This window comes from Erythrolamprus reginae, chromosome 2 (assembly GCF_031021105.1).
Source record: "Erythrolamprus reginae isolate rEryReg1 chromosome 2, rEryReg1.hap1, whole genome shotgun sequence".
In the NCBI taxonomy this organism is placed as follows: Eukaryota; Metazoa; Chordata; class Lepidosauria; order Squamata; family Dipsadidae; genus Erythrolamprus; species Erythrolamprus reginae.
The window spans coordinates 97,832,824-97,853,632 of NC_091951.1; the positions used below are offsets into that span (position 1 = coordinate 97,832,824).

Here is a 20,809-nt window from a genome sequence, read left to right on the forward strand (position 1 = left end):
GTCTTCCTTTGAGTCTAGATCAGAACCTCTGCAGATGGCTTAAATAATCTTAAACCTCTGCCAAGCCCCTCCCCTAGTGTTGCCATGTCCTTTCCCCTTCATTCATACTACCTTAACATACAAAGGATGCCGGCAAGACAGTGATTCCATACACACACTCCATTCACCCTAGTTCAGTGATGGCGAACCTTTTTTTCATTGGGTGCCGAAAGCGCGTATGCGTTATTGCGCATGCACAACTTCCTACACCCCATAATTCAATGCCTGGCGACGGTGAAAATGGCCTCCCCCACCCCGAAGGCTCTCTGGAGGCCTGAAACAGCCCATTTCCCAAACTCTGGTGAGCCCGGTAGGCCTGGTTTTCGCCCTCCCCAGGCTCCAGAGGCAAAAATGCCCATCCCTATTCCCCTGGAGAGTCTCCGGATGCTGAAAATGCCCTCCGAGAGCCCTGACCAGCATGCACATGGACATTGTGGCTGAGCTAGGGTAACGGCTCGCGTGCCAGAACATATGGCTCTTCGTGCCACCTGTGGCACCCGTGCCATAGGTTCGCCATCACTGCCCTAGTTGATTGTGGATCTCACCAGATCTGCTGCAGAAGGAGTAAACCTTCATACTTGGCAATTGCTTCCACCTCAAAGGAGTGTGTGGCAGACAGAGGTACAAAATTGAAAGAATACCCATCATTTAAAGGAAGCCTTCTAAGTGTGTGATAGGCTCCAATTTCCCAACATGCCATCTGGATTTTCAATTAGTCCTGATTTTTGCTCATTTAATAACAGATAATAGTTAGTAATTTAATTCTATGCAATACATGGCTGAATGAATGGGATTCTAAAAGATTGCTTAATTTGGGAAGTTTAATGAATCAATTGTTACTCACTCCCATTAAAAGTTGTCAGAATGAGAAATGCTACACTATTATAACTTTCATAAAAGATTTAGAATCAATGTTAAGATATTCTAGGATCCTGCCATTTGGTATATTACGCTCCTGCAATATTACAGCTATTGTTTCTTACACAGTGTGCAGGGCAGTATTTCTCAACCTTAGCAACTGTAAGATGGATGGACTTCAACTCCCAGAATCCCCCTGGCTGGGATATTCTGGGAGATGTAGTGCATCTACCTTAAATTTACCAAGATTGAGAAACATTGCTGAATACACACATCGTGTGCAGATGCTGCTGGGAATGGAGATGTAAAAGTCAACTCCAAAATATGCTACTAGGCAATGAGGTGCATCTGACGGTAAAATAAGACAAGATCAGGGCAAAAATGTTGTTTTATTGGTGGCAAAGAAGTATGTAAAACACTTTTCTTTACACTTAGCATTGCTGTGTCTCTATAGTTCTACCTGTCAGAGAATAATGTGGGGCAAAACCGAGCTGAGGTTTCCCACAAACATCTTTCCAAGTTAAATAACGAAGTTGGTGTGATCCCCTACACCAGTGAACTGACGGAGGACTTCTTGGGTACTTTTAAGGTAAAACAGTTATGTGTCTCATGCCATGGAAGGGAGAAATATGGGAGAAGAAACAATTTTAGCGATGCTAGAAAGAAGTGATGAAAGCTAACCATTAGGTGGGCTCTATCTGAACGGATGGAAGAGTTTCTGTTTTTCATCCTACAGTACTAGCAAGCTTGTCAATCCATCTCAAATATTTCTGTACAGCTGTAACTTTATGTTAAAATTTCCAAAAAGAATTATAAGATTTTGACTAGGAATCACACCTGAAAAAGCCCTACATGGCATTGGACCAGAGTACCTCTGGAACCGCCTGCTACCGCACAAGTTTTCGGAGAGGGGCGGCATACAAATCCAAATAATAAATAAATAAATAAATAAATCCCAGCGACCGATAAGGTCCCACACAGTTGGCCTTCTCCGGGTCCCGTCGATTAAACAATGTCGTTTGACGGGCCCCAGGGGAAGAGCCTTCTCTGTGGCGGCCCCGGCTCTCTGGAACCAACTCCCCCCGGAGATTAGAACTGCCCCCACCCTCCTTGTCTTTCGTAAACTACTCAAGACTCACTTATAACACCAGGCATGGGGGAGTTGAGACACCTTTCCCCCAGGCTTTTTTATACTTTGTTTTATGTTTGGTATGAATGTGCTGTTTGGTTTTTTAAATAATGATAGGCTTTTATGTGTTTTTAATATTAGATTTGTTCCACTACTATATTGTTTTTGTTACTGTTGTGAGCTGCCCCGAGTCTTCAGAGAGGGGCGGCATACAAATCTAATTAATAATAATAATAATAATAATAATAATAATAATAATAAGAGTTGGAAATCTTCCAATGCAGTTGCCAGAATGGATAGATGTGTCATGTACATCTGAAATGGAAAGCTATGTTTGGAGAAAGCCCTCACAGTCATTCTCTGTGCTTGGATATTCCTTAATGTGGCCTATGCTCTGAACTTCCACATCCAATGTATTCCAGGTTGTGGTCCTGACCAACTCATCCTTGAAGGAACAGCTGCGTATCAGTGATTTCTGCCACGCCAACCAAATTTGCTTTGTCCTAGCTGACACAAAAGGCCTGGCTGGGTATGTACGGATGAATGGGTTGTCCTTTTTCTAGGAGGGGATCAAGGAGATGGAAAATGTACATAAAAATGCTGGAACATTGCAGAGATATCTTAAAAAAAAAATTTAGGAAGACCCTGTAATTGAAAGTTACCGCTGGTCTGTATCTTTGCTAGGTATTTCTACAGGTGGCACATAAGTTGAATGCATCATTTGAAGCATGTCTTATTTTTGTTTTTCTCTTGACTCCAGACGGGTTTTCTGTGATTTTGGAGAAAAACATGTGGTGTACGATCCTTCAGAAGCTGATCCTGCATCTGCTGCCATTGAACAGATCACCTTGGTAACTCCCTTCACTGTGATACAATGGCTGTTTCACCCAATATACAATCACATCCTGTGCAAACCAAGCTACACAACCACTCTTGTTTTCTGTATTACGTTTCTACTGGTAATTCCCTTCTTGCGCCATGTCTTTTAAAACCTCAGTATGGTGTCTCTACCCAAGGCAGCCTCCATTTTTATTTTCAGGAAGGGATTATTAGGAGATGGTGTTACATATGAAGTAGACGTGTTTGTAGACATCAGAGCCACACAGGATTTTCACTACAACTGCCTTTAATTGTAATAGAACATTGCAGAACAACAACTGCAACTGTAACTCGTCAATGTAACTTAGAATAAGTAAATAACTGTCTAACAGCCAGCTTTTATATACCCAGCTTTTCAAAGGGAACAACCAACCGCACTCTTGCTTCTTTCACTCGTGATCGGCCATGTGGTGGCCAACCGGCAGGCACGTTACAGAGGGTGTCTGATTTTGGTCAAGGGGAATCTTCTAAACCAGTGTTTCCCAACCTTGGCAACTTGAAGATATCCGGACTTCAATTCCCAGAATTCCCCAGCCAGCATTTGCTGGCTGGGGAATTCTGGGAATTGAAGTCCGGATATCTTCAAGTTGCCAAGGTTGGGAAACACTGTTCTAAACAATGAATAATGTCATGACAAGAGGTTTACATTTATTTGAAATTGCAGCTCATTCCCACTGTGGATGGGGAATTTTCATTTCAAAGCAACTATTCCCTTTCAAGCTGAAAAGCGGTGGTGGGAGAGGTAAGCCAAGCTGCCTGAGTTTTTCCTGTAGCTGGACTATTGCTGATAAAACCCTTGACAATTTTATTAATATCCGCAAAGTCTGCGGAGAGGGGCGGCATACAAAATCTAACAAATAAATAAATAAACAAACTTGGAGATCATTTTATATTGGAGTCCAAACGATTGGAGAGGAAATAGGTTGACCATGCTGAAAGGGAAGATTAATAATCTCGGATTTCTCTCTTTTATTCAGGGTAATCCTGGTCTCCTGACTGTGGCTCATGATGGTGAGCAGGAGGGACATTGGTTTATGGATGGTGACTGGGTGAGGTTCTCTGAGATTGAGGGGATGACACAACTGAATGGTTCTGAGCCACGTCAGATCTGTGTAAAAGGTAACAGGACACCTTTTCTTCCTCTTCTTGCAGAGGTGGGCTACTAAGGTGGAACAGTCACATGTGCTCGCCTGCATGGCTCTGAGTGCTGGCAGAGTCCAGCGCAATTCTGCTACTGCACCTGGGCAGGTAGCGAAATTGTATGGACACGCAGGAGCCCCATGTGTCTTTCTTACTTGAATGCTGAACATGTTTATAAGGAACTGGAGGACTAATAGGGAAAATCCATCAAGAAGTTGAGCTGGTGAAGAGTATACATATAGTAAAAAATAGTGAGGTAAAAGAATATGAAGAAATCAAAACTGCAGTGATAGAAAGTGCCCAGGCAACCATAGTGCTTGGGTGGAAAGATGAGAATAAATGGACGATAAAAAATTGGTGCAGATATATGGTGGACCACATTCACTATGAAATTATGGAAATTAGACTACATAATTATAATGAAGAGAAATTAGCAGCAACAATGAGGCGGTGGGAGAAGGTCAAAAATTGTATATTAACAACATCAGTAAGCAATGCAAATGTAAGAAATAAAATTCAATCACTTTATAAAGAATGAACAATGTAACCCAGAGATGAAGTAAATGAAGGATACAAGATTGAATCTTCCCTGGTGAAGGGAATTTTTATTTTTCTGTTTGGTGATGGTACACTTTATGCTTTATGTTTTATTTTTTGTAAAACTTTAAAAAAATCAATAAAATTATATATTTTTTAAAAAGAGTATACATATAGTAATCAACTTACAATAGTTCATTAAGTGACTGTTTGAAGTTACAACGGCACTTAAAAAGTGACTTAGGACTGTTTTTCACACTTATGACCATTGCAGCATCCCCCATGGTCACAGGACCAACATTGAGATGCTTGGCAACTGGTTCATATTTATGACAATTGCAGGGTCCCAGGGTCATGTGATCAGCTTTTGTGACCTTCTGATAAAGAAGGTCAATGGGGAATCCAGATTCACTTAACAACCATGTTACTAAGTTAACCAGTGCAATGATTCACTTAACAATTGTGGCAAGAAAAGTCATAAAATGGGGCAAAATTAACTTAACAAATATTTAACTTAGCAACATAAATTTTGGGGCTCAATTATCATAACTCAAGGACTATCTAACAGAAAAATGACGGAATAGTATAGTACTGGTGTTGATAGGAAAATGAAGGAAAGTTGCAAAACCTCCACATTGAAGGTTTAAAATATTTGTTAGAAAACCAAAATGTTTCCAAACTCAAAAAACCTGAATCGCAAAGGTTACATTTTTAGCAATTGAATTCACAAGTTTTTATCTGACTCTTAAAATTAAACTGCTTAGAGTTAGGAACAGGGTTAAACATACACTCAAGGCAGAAGCTGAATCTATTTGCTCTGTTTTAGGCAAAGACACCCTAGAAATTGGAGACACGTCTTCCTTTTCCCCATATCAACGTGGTGGGATCATCACCGAGGTGAAGATGCCTCAAAAATACTCCTATGTAAGTGTCAGTACCATGTATGCTACTATGTTGGGTTACAATACATACAGAGAGGGACAGCATACAAATCTAATAAATAAATAAATAAATAAATAAATAATTAATTAATTAATTAATGTATGTTTATATGATATATCTTTAAGAGAAGTGTGCCTGTTGGCCGTAAGAGGGAGCCAACGGAGTTCCTGTTTGGCGGAGTATTTCTGATAGTTACTGTATGTCTAGAGCAGTGTTTCCCAACTTTGACAACTTGAATATATTTGGACTTCAACGCCCAGAATTCCCCAGCCAGCGAATGCTGGCTGGGGAATTCTGGGAGTTGAAGTCCGGATATCTTCAAGTTGCCAATGTTGGGAAACACTGGTCTAGAACTGTGTGTGGATGTCTTTAACCGAGTGGGGATTATCTTTGATAATTTGATTATTCAGTTCGTATTTGGAGTTCGTATTCTTCTCCCCAATATGTAGGACAGAGCATTTGCTAGTTGAGATTTGGAGTTGCCATGTGTTAGACCACTCAGAAACAGCGTCAAGGTCTTTTTCGAGAGTAGTTGTGTTATCGGTGGTGTTGAAGAAAGGTTGGAGGTACTAACTCCTCTCTCTCTCATTGTATATATTATGTGGTTTGTACTTAGGAGAAAATGATAATTGCATTTCAATGGTAAATGCAAGCTTCGGCCCCATGTCTCGTTCATTATTGTATAACTACATTAGTAGAGATGAATGGCAACAATATTATTCTGCTCCTTTATGTACATCAAAAGTACCATAGCTCAGTGGTCCCTAACTTTTCCGGCTCTGCGGACCAGCAGTGGGGTGGCAGGACAAGGGGAAGAGGTGATGTTCTCGTGTGTGTGCCTTCCACTTGTGCAAATGGAGCTTCACTTGCGTGCTCGACTGTCGCTTGCACAGCCTGGTTCCCAACAGGCCATGGCTTGGTACAGGGCCTAAGACGGGATTTGGGGATCCCTTCCATAGCTGATAAGTGTTAGTAGTAATTTGCTAGTACGTCATTTCTTGTAAAAGAGGACTTTTCGCCTATTTGCTCTGCAGTTCTTTGCTATAGTGGTGTTGGATTTATTTCAAGTTATAATTTTAAAATTTCTATATATTTTTAAATTATTTAGATGTGTTTTTTACTTATCTTACAATTGATATATTCAAGTATTTTAAAATTAATGATAAAGTTAGTTTTTTTTCTTTTTTACTTATTAAAAATATAAAGATGACTTCTACTTTGAGAGGAGCGATTGTTGCTCCACTAAATGTTACATGTAATGTATGTTTTGTCTGTCTTTTGCAATTTAATAAAAAATATTATTAGAGATAAAAATCCGAGAGTTGCTGGGGTAGATGTTCCTGAGGTAGCTGGGCTTCACATATTCTTGTGGAAGAAGAAGAACTTTCTTGGAATTTGGTATCTGAGAGCAAAGATGTGTGATTAGTTTTCCCTTTTCCCTTATTTCTCCATATTTTTAGAAGTCTCTGCGAGACTGCATGGCTAATCCGAAGATCAACACACAAGATAGACAGAAAATGCTTCGTTATCGCACTCTTCATGCAGCCTTTCGGGCACTTCATACATTCCAGGATGAATTTGGTCGACTTCCTTGCCCTCAGAATCGGGTCAGTCTGGCCTACCTACCTATCCAGCTTTTTACTTTTTTCCCTTTCCTCTTCCCTTTATCTTCCCTTCCTCAGCCAAATATTTTCTTCAACTTCAGTACTTATTCCTTGGCAGGCAGATGCAGACAGTTTAGTAAAGCTGGTGGTGAGGACCCAAACTTTGGGTCAAGAACAAGAAGATCTGATACGGACATTTGCATATGGATGTATGGGGGATCTGAGCCCCGTGAATAGCCTTATCGGAGGCCTTGCTGCCCAAGAGGTCCTAAAGGTGAGTGAGTGGCAGAACAGGCAGAGGTTGACTGACTGATTTGATTGCTTTTTTTAAAAAAAATATTGAAGAGAAAAATCAAGTAAAATATGGCTTTAAAAAGAAAATGAAAACAAATAGGAAAGGGAATTAACAAAAATGAAAGAAAAATAGGAAAAGAAAAAAGGATTTGTAGTACGATAGAAAGTGAAAACTTTGGAATATATGCACACTTGTATGGAGAAATACCAACATTTTAAACAGCCATACTCATTTAATGAGCTAATAGCACATTTCAAAGTGTTGGTTATGACCTATAAAGCTCTACATGGCATTGGACCAGAATACCTCCGGGACCGCCTTCTGCCGCACGAATCCCACCGACTGGTTAGGTTCCACAGAGTTGGCCTTCTCCGGGTCCCGTCGACTAAACAATGCCGTCTGGCGGGACCCAGGGGAAGAGCCTTCTCTGTGGCGGCCCCGGCCCTATGGAATCAACTCCCCACGGAGATTAGAACTGCCCCCACCCTCCTTGCCTTTCGAAAGCTCCTGAAGACCCACCTATGTTGCCAGGCATGGGGAAACTGATGTACCCTTAGCTACTATGGTTTTATGTATGGTCTGTTAGGTTGTGTGATTGTTTTTCTTTAATAATAAGGGTTTTAAATTGTTTTTAACATTAGATTTTTAATGTTGTATTGTTGTGAGTCGCTCCGATTATTATTATTATTATTATTATTATTATTATTATTATTATTATTATTATTATTAGTTCTGCCGGGCTCTCTGGTATGAGCCTCCCGAAAATTCAAGGGTATAAATTTCAGACACACACACGTTTGAAAATTCAAAACAATGTTCTTTATCACAAAATTCAAAAGAAACAAAGCACCCTTTTTGTATTGCAAAGAGCACTCGTCCCAAAACAATCTTGTAGGCTGTACAATTCCCTTAATCAGTCCTTAAGTACTTAACTAGCAGCTGTGAAGAAACGTCATAGCCCTCCTTCTTCCAACGAAGTGAGACACACATACTTTGCTCCGCTTTGGTTTCAAAGGCGTGAAAAATCAACAAACAAGGCACGGTCCTGAAGAACTGCGATCAGATAATTTTCCACAACGACCAAACCAACACGCTACTATTTGTATCAGCAGCTCTAATTACTAGAGCCCCACCCAAACACAGGTGGCCTCTCTTATCTCCTGTAATATGTCTCAATTGGTCTCTTCTATGCATAACTCTGCATCTGCGTGGGTCTAAGACTTCCGCATCCAAATCGACCAAAGATAATGGAGATTGGCTTCCTGGGCTGTGTGCCAAGCCCCCCTCTTCCAAGTCTCCCCCACCTTCTTATTCGTCCGAGGAAACTGCACTACCTGCCTCTGTTGGCAATAAAACAGGCCTATGACATGTTGATGTTTCCCCTGCATCCACCTCCACATTCCTTGGGGCAGGAGCTGGGCCAGAGCCAACCACATTATTATTATTATTATTATTATTATTATTATTATTATTATTATTATTAATCCTCCATTTAACTAATTAATTGGATGGGGGATGGAGGAGAGGAAGGATGTCAATTCAAGATGAATGCCTACTGAACCCAGGATTTATTCTCCTTCGAAAGAACAAGACTTAAGAGTTGGTAAAATCTGATCTGTGTTGCCCCCTTTTCCTCTCTTCAGTAACTCTTAGCCCAGCATTGTCCTGATTAACCCTTCAGTGCTCTCCTTTCCTTCTCTGCTCTCCTTAGCTGCTGCAAGTGATATCGCAGTATGGCATACAGCTAGTCTGACAGTACTATGAGAGTACTGGGAACAAAATCTCCATTGCCAAATTACGCAGCCATAAATAGAAAAGAGTGGGGTGGAATAGAATGGAATAGAATACAGGGGGTCCCCGTCTTTTGACGTTGATCCATTCCTACATCGCGTTGTAAGCTGAATTTCGGTGTAAATCAGGACATTCCTGATCTTCCTCCACTTCGCTCTAATGTAAGGTGACCAAGTCCTGATTTTTGGGAAATCCAAATTAATTTGTCTAACAAGCCCACCGGCACTCCCCTCTCTCGGTTTCCCTCTCTCCTCACCAAAACATCCCAGGGCTGCCGTGCCACTGAGCCAAGCAGGGATAGGGGTTTAGCCCCTTGTGGGTCGGGCCGGCCAGCCAATCCACGGCCAGGGAAACCCGTGCAATGCCCCACCTTCCTACTCCTCTTCCTCCCCCTTCCCGCTTCCTCCCGTTCTCTTTAGCTGCGGCTGCTGCAAGTTTTAAATTTTTGACCTGTGCCCGGCCGGAACAGCATCGCATTGCTAAAATGCCTCCCACACCCACCTTGTTGCAGAAGCTCTTCAAAAAAAAGAACGACTTGGTGCCAGGATTGGTCGGCGTTGCCTAGGCCGCGGCCGTGATTGGGTCGGGCAGCTTTCAGTCCCCAGACCATCTGTGTGTATGTGTATGCTTTGCGACTGCTGCTGCTGGTGCCCTCTTGGCCTTTGGCTTGAGAAGTGAGTAAGTGGCCGCGTATGAGTTTGGGGGGAGCACCTCCGAAGACTGGACGAGAGAGATGGTTCGGATTGGGTTGAGGCCCTGAGTTATTCTGAGGCTGATCCTCAGGATCACTTGAGAGCTGAGGGGAGGAAGCGGGTGCCGAGAGGGCGTGGTGACAGAGTTGTGCGATACAGGCATCCTATTCTGGCAGGGAGATGGGAGAAGTGTTGTAACCACAAAACATCGTAATTCGGGGCTGACGTAACCCGAGGACTACCTGTAGAATAGAATTTATTGGCCAAGTGTGACTGGACACACAAGGAATTTGTCTTGGTGCATATGTTCTCAGTATATATAAAAGAAAAGATACGGTAGGTTCGTCAAGAATCGTGAGGTACATCACTTAATGATAGTCCGGGTAAACAATCAAATCATATTAGGAGCCAGTCAATATAAATTGTAAGGATACAAGCATACAGTCATTAGTGGGAAGAGATGGGTGATAGGAACGATGAGAAAATTAATAGTAGTGCAGACTTAGTGAATAGTTTGACAGTGGTGAGAAAATTATTTGTTTAGCAGAGTGATGGTGTTTGGGGGGGGAACTGTTCTTGGGTGTCTAGTTGTTCTGGTGTGCAGTGATCTATAGCATCGTTTTGAGAGTAGGAGTTGAGGCAATTTGTGTGTCCAGGATGTGAGGGGTCTGTAAATGTTTTCACAGAATGCTGAAGTGTGTTGTCACGTGACTTTTAGTGCTTAGCAATCCCTTAGAATTTTCCTGAGGCACCCCATGCTTCTTACCTCAGTGCACTGACTCTCTGCTCTGCTTCCTGTGTTTTCTTGTCCCTAGGAGCTGGCTGAAAGAGCTGCCTGCTGAAGAAGTTCAGCTCCCCCTCCATACATGTCAGGGAACTCTTTCTAGACCATAATTACCTCCGAGACCGCCTTCTGCCACACAAATCCCAGCGTCCGGTCAGATCCCTCAGAGTTGGCCTCCTCAGGGTCCCATCAACCAGACAATGTCGGTTGGTGGTATCTAGAGGAAGAGCCTTCTCTGTAGCGGCCCCGGCCCTCTAGAATCCACTCCCCCCCAAAGATTCGCACTGCCCCACCCTCCTTGCCTTCCAAAAAAAGTTTAAAGACTCATCTATGTCACCAGGCCTGGGGTCATTAGATCTTTCCCCCTGACCAACGAGTGTTTTAGTGTGGTTCACGGAGTGAATGGTAATAAATGTTTTTAATTACATTAGAATTTTTAAGGTTTTTAATTATAGTAATTGGATCTAGATGTACTGTTATGTTTTCTTTGATATGTTGTGAGCCGCACCGAGTCCCCGGAGAGGGGCGGCATACAAATCCAATTAAGTAAGTAAGTAAGTAAGTAAGTAAGTAAGTAAGTAAGTAAGTAAGTAGGTAAACAGACATAAGACAGAAACTACCTGTAGTTCCCAAAAAATCTATCTATTCAAGGAATTGTAGTTCACATTCATATCCTATAGATATTTCTGATGGATTTCTATTCTATGGAAAGACATGGCCTTTGAATAAAAAGCCAGTGGTCCAGTGATTTTTTAAAAAAACCCACCACCTGGATTTGGTAAACCCAAGTTCAAGTTCTCACTCAGTGATAAATTCACTCTCTCTTGTTATATTGTAAACTTCATAAAATGATTTCAAGGTGATGGCGAATATTAGATACCTTGGGAGGGAATATCAGATACCCTGTCTTGAGTTCCTTGAGCGGTTCAATGTAGCTTATACCCACAATAATTAATAATCATGCTAGAGATATTTAATATAAAGTAGCAGCTTTAAAAACCTATAAATCAGAAAGTAGATTTTCCCTCTTTTGGGAATAATTCAATATGTGCCCTAGGCTAGCCAGTCTTCTTCAATCTCAATATTCTTCTTGGGGGGGGGGGGGGCGGATACGTGCACTCACTCACACACACAAAGTGGAGAAATATACTATTGACTTAACTTATATGTTTCTTGAAAGGATTAATTAATAAAATACACAAAGTGCTTTGAATGCATGAGGGCAGTGTACCATATTAGGAATAACTGAATTCTTACAGAAAACTAAAAGAGACAGTTTTGAAGGGGCATGAGAAGTTTTCCATCCATTGAAATGGCTCTGCTAATCATTTTGTACCACTACCTAAAGGAGTTGTCTTGGGCTCCCCATTGACAATTGAAGATACCCTACTTGCTTTGGGTCCAGTACTGAAATTCAGCTTTCTGACTGCCATTAATTGGCTTTGTATTGGATTTGCCAGTGAAGGAAATCCACCATTTTTAAAAAAAAACAGAGGCTTGATTAAGCAAACTTCGACGCTTTCAATCTTAGACATATCTTTTAATGTTAAAAATATTTCTTTCGCAACATTTAGCTGTAATGTTGGGGCCAGATAACATGGTATTCCTTTCCTGATCAGCTTGTGGTGTGTCTTTTTTTGTGTGTGTGCCATTCCAATTTCTAATTAGTGGAACAATTTGCCTCCAGAGGTTGTGAGTGCTTTTTCACTGGAGGTTTTTAAGAAGGGATTGGACAACCATGTGTTCAGAATGGTATAAGGCAGTGATGGCGAACCTATGGCATGTATGCCACAGATGGCACTCGGAGCCATATCTGAAGGCAGACGAGACATTGCTCTATGTCAGTGTGCGCTGGTCAGCTGATTCTCGGCTTTCTTTTCAGCCATTTTCGCTCTTCCCAGGCTTCAGGAAAGCCTTCTGAAGCTTGTGGATGGCAAAAAATTTCTGAACTTCAAGTTGGCCTGTTGAGCTTTTTTTCACCTTTCCTAGGCTTCAAGAGGCTTTCCTGAACCCTGGAGATGGCAAAAAAATGGCCCAAAAGAAGTCCACGCATGTGCGCATATGTGTGTGGGCAATGGGGAGGTTGTATGCTTGTGCGGGGCGCAGCACCGGCGTTGTGCGCATGTGTGTGGGGAAAGGCATTTCATTATGGGTGTGGATGCACACGCACGTGCTATTGCTGCACCCTTTTGGCACCCCAAGCCATAAAAGGTTCACCATCACTGGTATAAGGTTTCCTGATTGGGCAGAAGAGTGGACTAGAACAGTGTTTCCCAACCTTGGCAACTTGAAGATATTTGGACTTCAACTCCCAGAATTCCCCAGCCAGCAAATGCTGGCTGGGGGATTCTGGGAGTTGAAGTCCAGATATTTTCAAGTTGCCAAGGTTGGGAAACACCGGACTTGAAGACCTCCAACTTCCCTCCCAACTCTGTTATTCTTTATTTTATACAGTGTGGTAAAATTTAACTGGATGATTGTTTTGCTCGTAATTCATGAAATGTCCACCAGATGGCAGTTTATGCTTTAAAACCATTTTTAAGGAAAGCTAGGAAGCTGAGCGGCTCTTTTAGCACCTCATTTTCTCTCAGTTGTACCAGTTAGAAGGAGGTCAGAGAAGAGAGGAGAAATTCTTCCTCCAGAGACAATTCTTTAGAAGGTGGCCGCTTAAACACCACCCCCAAAAATGGAAATGCATTTCAAGAAAAAAAACCTGCTGATTTGCATCAAATTGTATATGCTAATTTATAATGAAAGCAAATCAGTACAATATTTTAAGGAAAACTGTAATACATTTCACCATAGTGGAAAGATGACAGCCACATGAGTGATGAGCAACTACAAGGCTGCTCCTTCTTTTACAATGGACAAGATTCCTAATACAGAGGTGGTTTTTGAAGAGTAATAAGAGACACACGACCCTCTTCTGCTGAGGCTCCATTTGTGCCTCCGCAAACAGTCATGCCAGCCACATCTCCATAGAAGTGTCTTCAGACAACACTGGCTCCCTTGGCTAAGACCGGGAGATGACCTCCTCTCCCCAATGGAGTCGGGCTCAACTGACAAGGGAAACCTTAACCTTTATGCTGGGCCTTCGCTATATGCTCTCTCCTGTGCATGAGTGATGCATTTTCAATTGGCCCTAAAGTTGGTTTCATACTCGGGGTGTCCAGCAAACCTGGAAAACAGGGAAATCAGGGAATTATCCGAGAAATCGGCAGTTTGGGAAATAACAGATACAGTAATTATCAGGGAATTCGTGAAAAAACTGTACTAAAATGTTTAAAAGTCGGGGAAAAGTCAGGGATTGTGCTGCCTGGCAGAGTCAAGCAAAAATGAGCATAACTGTGGCAACCAATTGCTCAGCTACCGATATTTCTCCATGGCTTAGCCGTTTGGTATGATGTCATCTACGACCGCGCCTTAACTAGATCGCAAGTTACAGGGAAATGTCAGGGAAATATCAGGGAATTGCAAAATGCTTTCCCCTGGACACCCTGATACTTTGTGAGAAAGAGAAAACAGTTATAAATAAAGGCTTTATGGTATACTCATTTTTGCACACAGCTAGTCCTCAACTCAACTGGTTGTTTAATAATGGTTTGCAGTCAATGATGGCTGTCGTAAAACGTTGCACACCCACACACACCCCAATTACCGCATTTCTGGCTCCTGACAACCTGTCCACATTTAAAACTAGTTCCCAAGCGCCCTACGATCATGTGACAGCCATTTGCAATTTTTGCTTCCAGTTTCTCAGAAAGTTATTGAGGAAACCAGCAAGGAAAGCCGCAAATAAAGGAGATGTTGGATTTGAGGTACAGTCCTTCAGCACTCATGTTTCTCCTCTCCTTCATGCAGGGAATAAAATAATAATAATAATAATAATAGTAATAGTAGTAATAGTAATAATAGTAATAATAGTAGTAGTAATAATAGTAATAGTAATAATAATAATAATAATAATAATAATAATAATAATAATAATAATTTATTAGATTTGCATGCCGCCCCTCTCCAAAGACTCATGGGTCCTAGAGGATTGGGCCTCAAATCAGATCAAAACACTAGCAAACACCATCATTCTCACAATTGTTCTTTCTTCTAGTGAGGGACAAGACCTGTGTCTCCTGGGTATGATGGTTGTACCATGCCGAGGAGGTCTGGATTCTCTCCCTGGAGCTTCACTTAACAACCACAACTGGGAGAACCAAGATTGGGGTTATTGAGCAAAGCCATCCTGTGGCATCTTGCTTAATGACCACTTTGCTCAATGATCAAAATTCCAGGCCCAACTGTGGAGGTAAATAGAAACATAGAAGATTGACGGCAGAAAAAGACCTCATGGTCCATCTAGTCTGCCCTTATACTATTTCCTGTATTTTATCTTAAAATGGATATATGTTTATCCCAGGCAAGTTTAAATTCAGTTACTGTGGATTTACCAACCACATCTGCTGGAAGTTTGTTCCAAGGATCTACTACTCTTTCAGTAAAATAATATTCAATAATCAAGGACTACTTGTAAAGCTATGTCCTCTTCTTAACACCATGTATTACGACATGCTTCCTACTTTCTAAGAAGGCAAGTTTGGTCAGTGTAAATGTAAATAAAACTTTTAGCAAGTTTTGTGGTTTTATTAGTTGCATTTTAGTGAAGTGTATGTACTGCGTACTGTCTGTCTTTGGTAGTTGTATATGGCTTGCTGTTATGCCCTTTGTTAAAAGTGCTTTAAAATAAATGTTTATGATGATGATGATGTGCCATAATTATAGGACACCCTGAGACTTAGGAAACCTCCAATTCAGACTTACTTCTGTAAACCTTTTGCAAATGATTATAAGGTAGCTTCTGATTCTATCAGATAAATGTCACAGAGCAGCTTTTTCATCCTTATCTTTTTAATATCTTTTTGTGATAAGCAAAACCTGGAAGGAGCTTTTGGAAAAAACCAGGAAAGTTAAGAAATAGAGGGTGGTGTCTCATCCATTACAACCTAGGTAAAATTCCATAAAGGAGTCAGACCGATTGCGCAAAAGACGCTTCATTGAGAAGCAACCCATGATTTTAGCTTTTATCTGATAAGAGGTTTGTTGAAGCCCTTACTCAGAGCTCTGACACATACTGACTACCGAAAGTCAAAATACATTGGTAACTAAATAGCTAAAATCTGGCCATCTGTAGTACTAATCCCAAGAAATGTCAGAGCACCTTAAGAGAAAAATAACATGGGATTTTTCTAGCTGTTTCTCTAGACATGTCAAATGACAGAATGAACTATAGGATGTTAACAATTGTAAAACACTCCTACAATGGCCAAATGTTGACTTAAAATAGAAGAAATGTGTAAGAGAGTTTAAAGATCAGGATTTGGATGATCCTAGCTTGCCAGACAAAATAGAATAGAATTCTTTATTGACCAAGTTTGATTGGACACACAAGGAATTTGTCTTGGTGAATATATGCTCTCAGTGTACGTAAAAGAAAAGAAACATTTCTTGTCAAGAATCATAAGGTACAACACTTAATTATTGTCATAAGGTATAAATAAGCAATCAGACAACAATCAATATTAATATAAATTGTATGGAAATGTATTGCATTATAATTATTACAATATTGGGCAAGAATGGGTAAGAAGAGTAATGTCATACTCTCATTTATTGGGATTTAATTTAGCAGACTAAAGCCATGGAAACTTAAAAGGTGATTTTGAGCTTGTCATCTTCTCAGCAAACCTCCAATTTTTTTGCAGTCATCACAATGAAGAAAATCCTCATATAAGTTGGCTTGTGCTTCTAAAAGAAATACAGGCTGAATACACATAATTATTTACTTCTAGTACAGTCAAATTATGTTTCTCTGTAATATATAATCTCTGAATTGCAGCCTTACACATAACTGGCTCTCTCCAGCTATCATTCTCTGTTAGGCTTTCTTTCTTTCTACTATGTCTACAATCCCGCTTCTTCCATTTTTCAGTCCTGGAATTTCCCAATTTGATTCATACTGAGCTATAATATGGTTTGTGTCGGTTTGCTTTGGAATATTTGGTTTAGTATGATAAAGGAAGACAGCCATTATAGTTTGCAGACAATGACTTACAGCATGATATTGTTATGCTTGGTTATTTAGTCTGGTTTCGGCATTTGCATCCACCCACTGAGTCCTTCCTAAGGACCTGGGGTAGGCATATGTTGTTATTTGATAGTGTTAAAGATATGGTTGCAGGATGTAAGCTGTTCTAAGCAAGCTGCCTTTTGTAATTGACTGATGGTGATTTTTGTCAATGCCCATGGACTTCAAATGGCGTTCTATATTTTTTGGATTGTACTCCAGGCACATATTGGTACTATCTTTGTTTTCTCTCACCATAATCATTCTACGTTTCTTTGCAGTTTTTTGTATTTTGTTATTTTTCTCCATTTTTTTTCCTCTTTTATTCTTCAGTTTTCGAATACTGCAAGGTCCACTATCTAGATTTTTAAAAATTTCTTGTACAAATTCCAATGCACCATTGTTGCTACTTTCTCATGTCATTATTTGTAGTCAGTCTGTGTGATCTTCTTACAGCAACTAACTAGGCCAGTGGTGGCGAACCTTTTTTTCCTTAGGTGCCGAAAGAGGTGTGAGTGCCCACACTCATAATTCAATGCTTGGGAATGGCGAAAACAGCTTTCCCCACCTACCGGAGGCCCTCTGGAGGTCAAAAACGGGCTGTTTCCCAATTTCTGGTGGGCCCAGTAGGCTCGTGTTTCAACCTTCCCTGGCTCCAAAGGCTTCCCTGGAGACGGGGGGGGGGAGGTAAAACTGCCCTCCCCCACCCCCTGGAGGTTCTCTGGAAGCCAAAGACGCCCTCCCAGAGCTTCTGTGTGAGCTAAAAATCAGCTGGCCAGCACACACATGTATGTTGGAGCTGAGCCTTGGCAATGGCTCGTTTGCCAGCAGATGTGGCTCCACGTGCCACCTGTGGAACCTGTGCCATAGGTTCACCATCACTGAACAAGGCGATGTACTATTTCTCTAACTTTTATGCAGAGGGAGCATATGCTATCAGTTGCTTTCTTCTCAATTCTGGTTTTGTATGTATTTTTGTTAAGCCTTAATCTTTTACAACCAGAATTCACCCCGTCTCTTTTCATTAACTTTCCTGCTCTTAGCCATTATCAAATCTTGTTTTTGTTGTTAAAATGTATATTTTTATTAAAATATATGTGCCATCTGTCCTTAAATAATTCTAGGTGGCTACAAATAAAAACATTAAAAAGATGTGGGGGAGGGAATACAATGGCACACATTGGCATTACACCTTAGCACATGTAGTTTAAAATATATATAATTTGGTAAAGTGGGTTAATTTTTAAACTTTCCTGTATCCCTTTTGGCTAAATGATTTTCACTCAGATGTACATGCACATTTTCCAAATAGACAGCATTCATGAAAAATATCCTCCCCCCCAAATGAAACAGGTAATGGGAATAGATTGTATACAGTGTGTAATAATATTGATAGTACATATGTAAATGAAAGAATAATTAGTTTAGTAGAATTTAATATTGCTCAGCATGACAGACAGCAATGTGTGTATTATTCAGGGGCCAAGGCCTTTGCAGTTTTGCCTTCTGTAACAAGATTTGGACTGATGAGGCTTCATCACAGAAGGACCTCTGGATTCAGAGACCATTTCCCATAAAATACCATAACTGACCACTTGTTGCAAGTGGCAAATGCAGAAGGCTGGATTAAAGGTTATTTGAATCACACAGAGATTAATTTCCTGTGGCATGACTCCGGTGAATAGGAACCCAAGTCTGTCTTAGGTCGATAGTGACTGCAAGCCTTTCATGTTCTTTTTCTCTAGAGTAGTTTATTTTCTGCCTGTTGCAATACAGATGAGCCACAGTGTCAGGTTCCTGGGTGAATTAGTGCTCAACAAGATTAGTGAACTGACTAATGGTTTGTGAAGAAGCACCAATCTTCCCATTCCCTGAGGGGCTTTTGTGCCTGTAATAGTTGACTAGAACAGTGTTTCCCAACCTTGGCAACTTGAAGATATTTGGACTTCAACTCCCAGAATTCCCCAGCCAGCAAATGCTGGCTGGGGAATTCTGGGAGTTGAAGTCCAGATATCTTCAAGTTGCCAAGGTTGGGAAACACTGGACTAGAAGACCAAAAGATGTGGGGTTTTTTGAATAATGAGACACAATAAGCAAAAACATCACCTACTGAAACTGCTTAAGCTCAAGATCTGTTGGACTCCAGCTTCCACAGTGTTCATTATAATCTTTTGCTTGAGCAAAACTTCTATGTTATTTTGCTTGCAGGCTGCCTCGGGGAAATTCACCCCTTTGGATCAGTGGTTGTACTTTGATGCCTACGAGTGCCTGCCTGAAGGGGAGCAGCTGACAGAGAAAGACTGTGCCCCAGTGAGTAGTTACGCTCCGTAGTTTGCCTTTCTCTCCCTCCCCCCAAACTATTCAGGTCTAACCCATCACAACTCTGTTTAGAAAGGTTATTATCTTACAATTGATATATCTAAGTATTTTATAAATAATGATAAAGTTAGTTTATTTTTTTTCTTTTTTACTTGTTATAAATATAAAGATGACTTCTACTTTGAGAGGAGCAATTGTTGCTCCACTAAATGTTACATGTAATGTATGTTTTGTCTGTCTTTGCAATTTAATAAAAAATATATTTTTTAAAATGGAAAGGTTTCCACTAGTGGTTGTCCGAAACATTTTCATCTCTTCTCTTCCATGATGCTGAATTCCATAAAGGCAGCCAGTTAGACTTTCTGAAAATGCCCTTAAGAAACTGGGCTGGTTTAATTTGGCCTCTGGTCTGGAATGCTCCTCTTAGTCTTCTAACACTTGCCGTCTCTATCTCTGACAGTTTGGTAGTCGCTACGATGGGCAGATTGCTGTCTTTGGGGCTGACTTCCAAAAACGACTCGGGGAGCAGAAGTATTTCCTGGTGAGTAAGGCATGCAACTCCTGTGGACCACATGAAACAACATTCTTACCGCACACTAACTCGGTTCATTATAATATGTGTGTATTTGGTTTGGGCAAATTATGCTGTGCGCTAAGTTCCTATTTTTGTTGTCTGTTGTCTCTCCAGCTCTCATTTACCTTATTTTATCTGGGATGATAAATCTACAGTGCTTCCAAAAGACCTTTAAAACATAATTAAAACAAAAGAAAACTTTTTTTTGATGAGCTAATTTCCCATTGCAGGATGGGAAACCACAGATTCACCCAGCAGCTGTTGAAAGAGAATGGATAAAATTTGGTGCCTTTTCTTCCAGTTTTTCACAGCAGAGGGCGCATTTGATCGTTTTCAGTCTGCGAGGGAGCGCCAAAGGAAGAATTATTATTTTTCTATGACGAGGCTTAGATTCTTCCTGCAGCTGTTATTGGTTTTGTTGGATTCTGGGTTTTGTTTTGTTTTTTTGGCATGGTTGTGGTAACTTATCATTTGCTGGCAGAACTGCTGCTGTAGATATCAGATTTTACCCTAATTAACAGATTCCTTGATTATCAAAGAAAGACTCCAGATGTTAAAACTATTCCCATTAGAGGATGGGACAAAATTATTATAGCAATGGTAATGACATCTTAAATTGTAGCATATCGCTTTTTGCAGATGTGAATACAAAGATTTATGAAAAATTCAACATAAAGTATTTTATACCAGGAAGGAAGCAAACAAGCCTAGAAGGATTAACATTGATCAACTCTCTAGTCTCCATGAGAATATTTTTGAAAAATAAACAGTAACCAAGATATATCCTTGCCAGATACATTCACATTCTGCAAAATGTTTCCTTTTGTTCATTTGCATGACTCTATTATTGAAGGGAGTGTGTGAGATCACCCCTATATAACAGGCTTCGTGCAGCTGAGTCACTTTCTGGTAATCCTGGACTTCACAGCCATTTTAGACACAGCAGGCAAATAGTTGATTTATAAGATAAAAGAGGGTTGGGTTGATGTTGCATCCCGGTTTTACTCCTTTTTCTTGTTTTAAGGCCCTTGCCTTATATGTTTCACACAATAGATGAATTGGCATATAGATCCCATGAATTTATGGAGTTTTGTGTCTGTGCTTATAC

At 40.7% G+C, this 20,809-nt stretch overlaps 1 protein-coding gene across 2 annotated transcripts in view; it reads left to right on the top strand.

The window, feature by feature from the left end:
- Window positions 1–20,809, top strand: part of UBA7 (ubiquitin like modifier activating enzyme 7) — a 68,447-nt gene that overhangs the window by 6,778 nt on the left and 40,860 nt on the right. For both annotated transcript variants that reach the window (XM_070738888.1, XM_070738889.1), the window contains exons 4-12: window positions 1,352–1,486; window positions 2,449–2,555; window positions 2,787–2,877; window positions 3,883–4,024; window positions 5,409–5,506; window positions 6,985–7,131; window positions 7,247–7,402; window positions 19,017–19,118; window positions 19,588–19,668. In XM_070738888.1, coding sequence (XP_070594989.1) covers window positions 1,352–1,486; window positions 2,449–2,555; window positions 2,787–2,877; window positions 3,883–4,024; window positions 5,409–5,506; window positions 6,985–7,131; window positions 7,247–7,402; window positions 19,017–19,118; window positions 19,588–19,668 — 1,059 coding nt within the window. The remainder of the gene's footprint in view (window positions 1–1,351; window positions 1,487–2,448; window positions 2,556–2,786; window positions 2,878–3,882; window positions 4,025–5,408; window positions 5,507–6,984; window positions 7,132–7,246; window positions 7,403–19,016; window positions 19,119–19,587; window positions 19,669–20,809) is intronic.